At 34.8% G+C, this 11,421-nt stretch overlaps 1 protein-coding gene across 1 annotated transcript; it reads left to right on the top strand.

Annotated features, from left to right (window-relative positions):
* The first annotated feature begins 2,679 nt into the window (after positions 1–2,679).
* LOC141601432 (uncharacterized) lies at positions 2,680–5,912 on the top strand. Its single transcript, XM_074421717.1, has 4 exons — positions 2,680–2,700; positions 3,221–3,342; positions 3,424–5,036; positions 5,122–5,912. The coding sequence occupies exons 1-4, from the start codon at positions 2,680–2,682 to the stop codon at positions 5,910–5,912; spliced, it is 2,547 nt and encodes an 848-aa protein (XP_074277818.1).
* The last annotated feature ends 5,509 nt before the right edge of the window (positions 5,913–11,421 follow it).

Here is an 11,421-nt window from a genome sequence, read left to right as displayed (position 1 = left end):
ATTTATTATGCATTTTCCTAAAGATCAATGTGTGAGCGTCAGGAGCAGTGATGCTCTGATACCAACAGTAATCCCCTATAAACTCTAGTGCAAAATAGTGGCGGAAACACTGTCGAATGGGATTAAATACACAAAAACAAAAGTTCTAACTGTTATGAATTGAGAATATATAAAATTCTCAAGGATAAAAAAAACAAATGGTCAAGTCTAAACAATTGTCACTTTTATAAAAAGGGCGAAAATAAAATTCCTCAAAGTGTTCAAACTAAAACCATAAAAGAAAGCAGAAAAACAGAGTAGGATCTGCAAACTACTCGCTAGCTCACACAGAAATCCCAGCAAAGCTAATACCTGTCATGTTATAAACATAACAGCCACAATCAGTGGGGAGTAACTCGACGTTCTCCCAGCCATATCACATGATATAAATGTTACAGATGCAAATAATATATCAAAGTAAATTAAAATGTTATAAAACATAAGTAACAAATTATCATTACCAAATCACGTTAACCAACGTGCTGCATGCTTAAAAGCAAAATATTCAAAAGATAGAATGGAAATAATTTAGTTCAGGCTAGATATCCACTTTAGCTATACTTTTGACACCGCAACATCTTTACTAATTTCGGGAACCCAGTGTCACGCTAAGATGACCAACTCCAAGCTTACTAACTAGACAACAAACTATAATAGGACACGATTTACCACGCAGTGCGAACTCCTAGTCTAAGTACATGTACATGACTCTACGACGATCTGTACCGCCCGCAGGATACCCAACCATATAGCTGTTTTAGTAAAACCGTATGCCTTAGTTTATTATTCTTTGCCTTTACCTTCACTATTCCGAACTTAAATAAATATCTCAAGTGATATAGTATATTATTCAAATGGTTCGTAAGTGAACTACACTTTTATTTTTTTCGAAATTAGAAAACTTAAACTTAAAACCAAAAGTACAAAATTTATTTAAGGACTTTAAATAAATTAAGTTACTGAAATTAAACTTTAAAGACCATCCTTTGACTTAAGGTACTTTAGTAAAGACTTATTAATTAGGCTTTAATGAGACGGAGTTCTACATTAGTTTATAAAACTGAACATCAGTATTGTAAAATTCATAATTAATTACAGAAAAATTGAAATGACGCAAGGCCAATTTATCGGTTTCCTGTAGCTTTTAGCTACAACTTTTATTTTTTGACCAACTTTAAATTACAAAAGTATCAGGGGTCTAAAAATTCATTTCTAAAAACCGTCAGAAGACGTCACCCATAATGTTTCAGTTCATAAATCCACTTTTAGAAAATATTTTAAGGCAAGGCATAGTTTTAAACATAAGTAAACATTATAAAGTTTCTTTGAGAAAAAGATTAGCTACTGTATCAAAAAAAAAATATCTTTTAAAAATGAAGCTTTGAGAGAAGTCAAAAACGCGTTTTACAGGCGAGCTGTTCACAAGTAATTTATTCTCACTAAACCGTATGTTTAAATCTTATGAAATTTTTTATGCAGACTCTACACTTTAAAATAACAGGAGTCTATTCTTTATACTTTTGCAAATTCGAAATAAAAACAGGTTCTATGATTTTTACAAACAGACGAACATATTTGATAGATTTAACAACGGTTTTAATCAAACTTGTAAAATACACCATAAATCGAAAATAATGATCCAAGACCTAAACCTTTATAAACAACCTAATACTCCATGTATCTGCCACATATTAAAGTTTCGTGAATTAATGATTTAATTTAGTATTTTTAACATAATTAAAACCGAACAGAATCGCTATAATCGCAAAAACTGCATCGCTACTTTAAATTATGAAATAAATACTAAAAATCCGAAACAATTACCAAAAAAATTCATGGTATCTTAAAATAAACTATTAATTCCAGAAAAATAATTTACATCAGTTTAAATTATAAAAACGAATTATTTAAACCCTAATATCAGAACAATCGATTTGATCATAAAACTTGTAAATCAACCAAAATAAATTCCTATTGACAAAATAAAATTTATACATAGTCAAAATAAGTTATGGATATCAAGAGATCAGAAATTAAAGGTTTCAAAAATCATATGTATCAATAAATCTTTATAAAACCAGAAAAAAGCAATAATACATACAACTACAACAATTAATCAATGCAATACCGAGTAACGTCGTAGTTACCTTAATTGTCAAGATCCGAATCAACAAAATACTAGCCTTCAAATGGATTCTCTTAAACCCTACAAAAAAAAATCAATCATATGAATAAACCATATGATAATTAATATAAAATGAAAACTAACCCCAGATGATAAGAGTAATTGAATTACCCTTAGAATTAGGATGATTAGAGGAAGAATTAGAGCAATAAATGATGAAGATTTAATGGGGTGTTGGTGGATGAATATCATGGCATACTCAAAGGAAAAAGGCTAGGTTGTTTTTTTCATACTTTATGAGTGATAAATAACCTAATGAATGTAGTCATAAAGTAGAGTGTTTAAGAGGGAAAGAAAAAATATTAGGGCTGATTTATATCGACGACGTTTTAGTAAATATCGACGACGTTTTTCATAAAAAAGACGATGACTGCCCTTTTGACTTTCTCTCTCTAAAACAATCTCTCTCAAACTCAACTAAATTAAAAAAAAAAAACAACAACAATAATTAACATATGTCGGATCTCGATTCAACGGTACGTAAACAACTTAATCATTTGCTTAATTTTTCAATTTTTTGTTGCGCATCGTTCATTCTATTCGATAGTTGAATTACTTGACGTATTAACTTAGTAGTAGCGAATGTTTGAATTTGTTGCGTAATCTGAAAATTGTCCCCCGAAAGGATGAACCATGGCCAAAAGTTGGAAACCAACGTTCAGACCATGGTCCAAACGTTGGAAACCAACGTTTGCCACGGACCAAACGAAGGAATTCTTAGTTTGGCCGTGGTCAAATGTTGGATTTCATTGTTTGGCCGTGGTCAAATGTAGATTTTCATTGTTTGGCCGTGGATTAAAGTTGGTTTTCGTTGTTCGTCCGTGGTTGATCGATAGAAAGTAATGTTTGGCCGCTGTCGTTTGTTGGGTCTCATGTTTTAGGCATGAACTACTCGTTTTCTACTCGTTTTTACATGTTTTTCTTTCGTTTTACGCAATTTATGTAGTTTATGAATCCTTTTTATTGTCTTACTATAGTCCTTATTGCTTGTAACAGGAATCGTGGGAGGATTTTGGCGAGAATCCAATTGATTACAACCCGTTGTTCGAGACTACTATAGATTTCGAAACGCTTGACGATGCTTTCAATTGGGCTAAAAAAATCGCATTTGAGAATGGGTTTGCTTTGGTTAAAGCAAATAACGGAGCTAAAAATAGGAAAAAGAACGGGTTGTTGGCAAGTTATTTTTGATGTAAAAGACATGGTAAACCAAAAGAATCAGACGATCTTGAAAAGCTAAGGAGGTCGCAGAAGTGTTCATGCAAGTTTCGTATACGTGCCGTTCAAAATTTCGTGTCAAAAAATGATAAAGAGACGGTGGTGTGGAACATTGTAACCTCCGAGGGTGCCGGACTACACAACCACAACATAGCCGTTTATAAGGACGGGGATCGGCACTTTGCGGGATTGGACGTGGAAGAGAAGGCATATGTTAGGCAACAAACATTGGCCGGGGTTCTACCGAGGGATATTAAAAATGGTCTTCATTTGAGAACCCCCGAAAAACCTCAACCATCAAGCACCCAACTATATAATGAAACAAGGAAAATTAAGAAAGAAGTTATGGGTGAAGGAAACACCGCTCAACAAATGTTGGCTCTAGCGGTGGAAGCGAAATACGTCCACTGGCACGAGTTGACTCACATTTTCATGGCTCATCCTGAAGCGATTAAGTTGTTCCGGGCTTATCCTTATGTCGTCCTCATGGATTCGACTTATAAAACCAACGTTTACAAGAATCCACTCATTGATATGGTTGGTGTGACACCCACGGGATCGTCCTTCTTAATTGCATGTTCGATGATTCCTACCAAGTCTGACGTGAATTACAAGTGGCTGTTGAGAAAGTTAGATGCGATTTTAGATGCCACCGGAGTAGCGTCCCCTGCTGTATTTGTCACCGACCGGGAATTGGGTTTGATCAGCGCTCTTGAGCAAGTATTTCCTCGGGCTGAGCATTTGTTGTGTAGATGGCATGTGAACAAAGCCATCAATGCAAAAGCCTTGACATCATACAAAACTGAAAGTATGAGGAAACATGTCATCTCAAATGAAGAAGACGGTTGGTTTAAGGTGATCAATGCAGTTACCGAGGAATCGTTTCAGCGTGCTTGGCAGTGTTTCCAACGTAAGTGGCCGAAAATGGAGGATTATGTACGGACAGCTTGGGGTCAACACGCAGGGAAGTTCGTTTTATGCAATACAAACGAGGTCTTACATTTTGGTAACACGACAACTTCCTGTGTTGAGTCAGCACATTCTCTATTGAAGGCTTGGTTGAAGTCAAAGCATCTCACACTTGACTCCATGTGGTCCCGTATCCACGACATGCTTGAAAGTCAACACTCGAAGATTAAGAAAGAACTCGAAGATGAAATGAGTAAACCAAGGAGAACATCTCGTACTTTCTCCTTATTGCAAGGAAACGTCTCTATTAAGGCCATAGAGTTAATGGAGAAAGAACTTACTAGAGGCCTTGCTTTGGGTATCGGAGTGGACGATCGATGCCGACACGTGATACGAATGACTCGTGGATTACCTTGTGCATGCAATTTGGCATCTTTGCACGGAAAAGGTAGGAGGGTCCATCTCGAGGATATTCATGTCTTTTGGAAGACATTGGTGTATGATATTCCTCAACAAATGCCGAAAAATGATGGTGATTTATGGGAGAAATTAGTGGATGATGTGAGGCACAGTGACCCGGTTAAACTAAGGGCGGCCATAGACTTGTTGCGAGATTTCCACCACACGGAGGACCAAGAGATTTTGCCACCCCCTATTAATGAGCACCCGAAAGGCCGTCCGAGAGGTTCAACAACTAGAAACAAGTCGGGTTTCGAGCATGCAGAAAGGAAATTTCAGGATACGAAGTACTCACGGTTCAACAAATGCAGATCAATCACAACAAAGACTTGGCGATTTTGAATCAGGACCTCCCGGTGCTCCTTTGGGAAGGAACTTTACCATTGTCTTTATATCAACATGGGTCAAATGGTGGGGTAGTCCTGAGGTTTTGTGGGGCCACATCGATGGTTGGGTGGATGTTGGAGATGACGGTCATTGTGGATTTCGGGTAATATCGCACGCCCAGCGGGGCCAAGAGACAGATTATATAGTTATGCAGGAATGGTGTTCGAGGGAGATGAGGACCGACTCTATCTACACAGAGTTATATGGAGGTTTTCAATCACCACTCAGCGGTGTGTCAGGGTTGGATATAGCACTTCGACGAGTTGAGTTTTTTCAGCAGATTAGTTGTGGGCAGGACCATTGGATGTTTAGCGACGATTTGCTAGTTTTTGCAACGCTGTTCAACTGGACGATATGTGTGATTGGTCATACACGGCGAGACGGGAAGAATGTTTGGGAAGGAAGTTGCAAAACTATCATGCCATTTAAGACCCGAGTGGAAGGCCGACTAACGTGTGGTATTTTGTGGATTGTCCTACACCATAGCCATTGGATGCGGTTGCATTCTAGAAGCCCACTTGAGAGTCTCCCTATGCCGCCACTTGATCCCGCTTGGTTGACCTTCCGAGATCCCAGTGCTGTTCACCTAGAGACTTTGTACCAACAAAACATTGAGAATTGGCAAGCATTCATGTTAGAGACACCGAGAAAACGTTGTAAAAGCCGGGTCTCTGATAGTGCGACAGTTATCTCAGTTAGTAGTTGTTCGCATTGAAAAAACTATTAACTTCACTTGTGTAATGTAATATATTATTGAAAAGCATAACAATAATTTTACTAATTTCTGAAATTTCTGGAATTCATGACAACTGATACAAATTTGGAATTTTTTTCGACAAATAGTCACTACTTCATAACAATGGCTAACATAACAAAAACAAACAAATACAAGATACACTTGAAATAAAACTTCACCATCCTTGACAAACTCGAAATTTCTTCTTTTAAACCAAGCACTTGCTCTTTCATGACTTTTCCACTTGATGCATCATCACCTTCATCTTCACATGCTATCTCCAACCTTTTTGTTATTGTCAAATGATCTTCAGTCAACCACGACACAAAATTATTGCAAACTAAACACTTAAAATACGCTTTCATTGGATTATTTATTGACCCGGAAATCATGATGATAGCGTTTTTGCGACAAAGATTGCAACGTTGATTCTTAAAGTTAAGGCCTTCAATTGGGTGGTTTCTACACATTGAAGATGATGTCGACATTAGTGAATAGATAAGGAAGAAAATAGAAGTCAAAAGTAGAAGAAGATGAGGATGATTGAAAACTGGAAGAAGATGAATATGTTAATATAGTTGAGTATTCAAAAATAACCGTTATAATTCAAAATAACCGTTATAATTCAAATGTTACCGTTATAATTCAAATGTTACCGTTATAATTCAAATGTTACCGTTATAATTCAAAATAACCGTTACAATTCAAAAATTACCGTTATAATTCAAATGTTACCGTTATAATTCAAATGTTACCGTTATAATTCAAAATAACTGTTATAATTCAAATGTTACCGTTATAATTCAAAATAACCGTTACAATTCAAAAATAGCCGTTACAATTAAAAAATAGCCGTTACAATTAATAGCTTATAAATAGGCCATTCTATGTCAATTTAAATCACAACATCCAATCCTATTCACTCACTACAATAATAAAATGGTTCTCACAAATACTCAAAAAAATCAGAGTTTATCAAATAAGAATCGATCTAATTGTTTAAAATTTACCAATTCTAATTTCTCGTCTTGAATCAGTGTTTCCCAGTGCCACTGTATGGCACATGCTTGAAGAGCCTCCAATTGGTAGCCTTTGTATAATTTTAGCCGGAAACCGAGAATATGTGCTAACTCCAGCAGTTAGAGATGAGGTTGTCTCTGATGAAGCATTAACCGAGAAGATGTGGGAGTTTCGCAGGTTAAGAAGTGATCTCTTTACATATTATGAGCGCATCCTCACCGTGATCGATTACCCAAGACTATCAGACTTATGTGCTGGTAGAGTGCCCAACCAAGGAATTCTTTATCTCTACATCAATGATTTGTTAACTCAATATATGTCTACCCAACCTGAGGATATTGAGGTTCAAGATCATGGAGAAGATAAGGAATCGTCGTCTTCATCATCGGAAGATAATTAAGTTCGATAGTTATTTAATTATGTTATGTTTTAAGTAATAATCGTTTATGGTATGGGGTTTAGGGTTTGAGGTTTGGGGTTTAGGGTTTGAGGTTTGGGGTTTAGGGTTTGGGGTTTAGGCTTTGAGGTTTGGGGTTTAGGGTTTGGGGTTTAGGGTTTAGGGTTTAGGGTATAGGGTTTAGTTTTGTTTTAATTATGTTTTAAGTGGTTTATGTTTTAATTATATTTTAAGTGGTTTATGTAATGTCGTTGTATTTTCAGTTAAGTATTTTAATTATGTTTTAATTAAGTTGTATTTTCAGTCAATTCTGAAAACTAAAAAAACAACATACAAATTATCCATACAAAGATAATAAAATAACCATACAAACATAATCCAAAAAAATAGAAAAACATAAGAAAATAAAAACAAACTAGTCATCATACACGTCATCATAGTAAGGACGCATCCGGTGAAACAGCTCCTCTATAGTCTCTCTCTCAGCCTCCTCATCATCTTGCTGGAAGACATTCTTGAACTTACGACTAAGAGCTAGGGCGACTTCCGGCTTCTCATGAAACTCGACAGACCGAAAATGGAGGCGGTGTGAGGGGGGGTAAAGGTAAGGGTGTGAATTGTCTTCATACCAAGACATGTATCCATCAGTACACTCGAAAGGCATATATGCTTTCTTTGACAGGTTTCGGAGGTGTGTGATGGATATCTCGGACATCCATGTCCTATCGGGCTCTTGCCCGAAGTCCAGCCTGTAAGGCCCGTTCGCGGGCCGAGACTCATTCACCGCAATAGGCATCGAGACCGGGAGAGCCTGACGGTACCCAAACTGACGCATGCACTGATCCGGCTGGTACGGCTCTACTATATCAAGATGACTGATAAAACCCGAGTAAAGCGATACTCTGCAAACTCCCTGAGGACGGTCCCCGTAAGGCAACCATCGGACATGCTCTGGCCTAAGATCGTCCAAACTATGACGATACATCTGAAAAGTATGAGAATCGCCCTTACTCCGAGGCAAGGTGGCCCAAGCCGCAACAAGAGGACGGTCCTCAAAAAAGAAACCACCACCGGGTCGGAACCTGGGAAAGTACTCGTATATCCACGCCTGGAGTAACGGTAGACACCCACTAACACCAGTACTATCTCGGCGCGATGCTATCCCTAGCTGTCGGTACAAGTAAGCCAAACAAGCCGCACCCCATGTTGGGAAATGTGTCCTCAAAAATAGTGCGATCACATGATTTAAATATCATTATTAATTAAATCTCATACCAAGAATACGAAAGGGATGATACATTACATATATAGTCAACTGGTCCACACATATCGGTAATGATTGGCTGGCTAGAGTTTGACATTACTGTCGTGCGACGGTGGTGATCAGTTGATCCCTTGAGGTCACACCTAAAAGACGATTCCCTTAATTGAAAAGGTCAATTAATTGTATGCCGATACAGATTAATTAATTCCTTAAAATTGAACAAATTATTAACATAAGAGAGAAAATGACATCTTATTCTAATGTGATTAAATAAGATTTTATTTAGTAATTTAAGAAGTTATATTACTAAAATTAATCGGTGTTTGCGAAACACGCGAGATGAGAATGATAAGTTAGTTATAATTACAAGATATTGTGAATTATACTAACTAGTAATTAAATGACCATTTTATGAGAAAGTAATTTTATATTACTAGTCAATTTGTTAAATATGATTTATTTAATTTGTAAATGATATTTAATTTGTTAAATATGCATTTTAAATTAAAACATGACATAAGAAATGTCACATGTCACATGACATACAATTGTACAATTGACAAAAATAAAATGGACTCCATATTACATGGAAAACCGGTTTTATATGTAGTAAGTGGGTTTTGATGGTTTTTGTTATTTAAATAATAAAATAGACATCATGATGACACCTACTACTAGCTAGCTTTTCTTGTGAAGAACAAAAGCAAATTGGGAAGATTAATTTGACTACCCAAAAAAACCCACCCAACCGGTTTTAAGCATAGAGAATTAGAGAGTTTTTCTCTAATTAATTCATTCTTACAATTTTATGAAAAACCTCCCTTCTCTCTCTTGTTCTTCATAAAAATTCATTTTTGTGAATCAAATTTGCTTAAATCAAACACTAATAATACTAGAAGTAGTATATGAGTATTAGTAATATATTTTAAGGTAAACTACATTACAAACATCTAGTACATGTTAGTTTGTGGTGTTAAGGGATAGTTTTGGGTGCTACTAATTGGAGGGCTTCTAACTTGAAGTCAAGAATGTTCATCCACTAATGGAAAGCTCAAGAACTTACAAGAAGGATATCTTGTTGGTGCCCAATATGACCGAAATTCATATGGTGAGAAAATATTTTCTTATCTTCTTTTATTTTAGTTTGCATGCATAAGATTTAGTAATTAATTTTATGACTAAATTAATTAGAACATATATGAATATGTTAATATTGAGATATAGAATTCTAACAAGTGGTATCAGAGCACAAGGTTGTTTGCATGCAAATCGGTTAAAAGTTTTTCCGAGTTATAAAGATTAACATATAAAACTTGTATAATTTGTGTTATTATGATATATCACGAAATTAATTTATGCATGTTAAAATTTCTGGTCCTAAAATATTTTTAGGATATTTTGGTTATTTTATGGATTTTTATTGTTCATATTATACTATAATGGCATTAAAAATATGATTTTATGAATAAAATGTCATTTTCGGACTAAAATTAGCTAAACTTCGAATTTTCCAGTGATTTTTTGGATATGTTGTCACATATATTATTTTGAGATGACCTATAAATTTTCATAGTTTTTGGACTTCTTATGCTCGAAAAATGGATTTTTCATTATTAAAATCGGATTTAAGTGAAAAATAGGTTAATATGAGATAAATTTCGAATCTGGTCATAGAAATTTAGTATATTGTCACATGCAATTTTACAAGATGTGTGTAAAATAATAGGCTATATTGAAGTATTTTTGCATGATTTATGGATTTTTGAAGAAAAATGACATGAATAGTGACTTAAATAGTGAAATATTAATAAAACATACTCCATGACTAAGGAAAAACGTCCAATGTTGCATTTTATTATCTTTTCAGATCTAAAATTGAAAAGTTGGTGAATATAATTTTTCTCATGTTTTTATGATTATTTAGTTAAAACCGATAAACCGCAACATTGTTTTTCCGGATAAATTTCGAAATTTTTAACCTAAGTTTTTGAATATTATGAGTGTCATGGTATTTTTCCAGAATGTTCATGAGTTTAAATTTCAAATTTTGAATTTGTTTGAAATTTTGTGATTTACTTGAAGTTTATAGCTTTTTTTTTTATAATTTTAAGTCCATTAATGAACAATTTTTAGAAATATGAGTTAATTATGGTCAAATAATTAGTGAAGACTAAATTTTGAGTCCTAAGAGGGTAGGGTAATTAACTTATGCATAAATATGAATTTATGTAATTTTGTGATTATAAAATGTTGAAATCACGCAAATCCGTAAAAATCGAGTATTATACGATATTGGCTATTTAAAGGCGATTTAGCATAAAATTGGGCATGTTCGTACATATTATAATGCTGCATTTTCCTTATGATTGTCATAATTTTATTTATGTAATTTTTGAATTATGTAATTTTTACTTAGTATGGCCTTAATTTTTAATTGGTATTTCCCGAAATGTATGGGAATATCGATTCGGTTGTAATCTATTGTGATCTCGTATCACCGTTTTGTATTTTAATAGATTTATTTTATTTTAGTTGTAAATGTATAATAGGAAATTATGTAATTTGCTATGTAATTTAAATTTATCTCGGAGTTCCCCAAGACGAATTTCTTCAAGATGGCGATACATAAAGACGGTGTTACCTCGAGATGCGTGCCACAACCGAAGTTCAAGGGACCAATGAAGTTAGTTTCCGAATATGTAATAGTTAATTAGATTTTCTATTTTAGGAGGGCCATACTAGGATTTTTTTTTATGCTTTGCATTTTATTTATATGTCGCATGCATCGCTAAATCGCCATAACTAAA

The sequence above is a fragment of the Silene latifolia genome, chromosome 9 (assembly GCF_048544455.1).
Source record: "Silene latifolia isolate original U9 population chromosome 9, ASM4854445v1, whole genome shotgun sequence".
NCBI lineage: Eukaryota > Viridiplantae > Streptophyta > Magnoliopsida > Caryophyllales > Caryophyllaceae > Silene > Silene latifolia.
The sequence above is the reverse complement of the archived record's forward strand: the minus strand, read 5'-3'. Positions and strand labels throughout refer to the sequence as shown.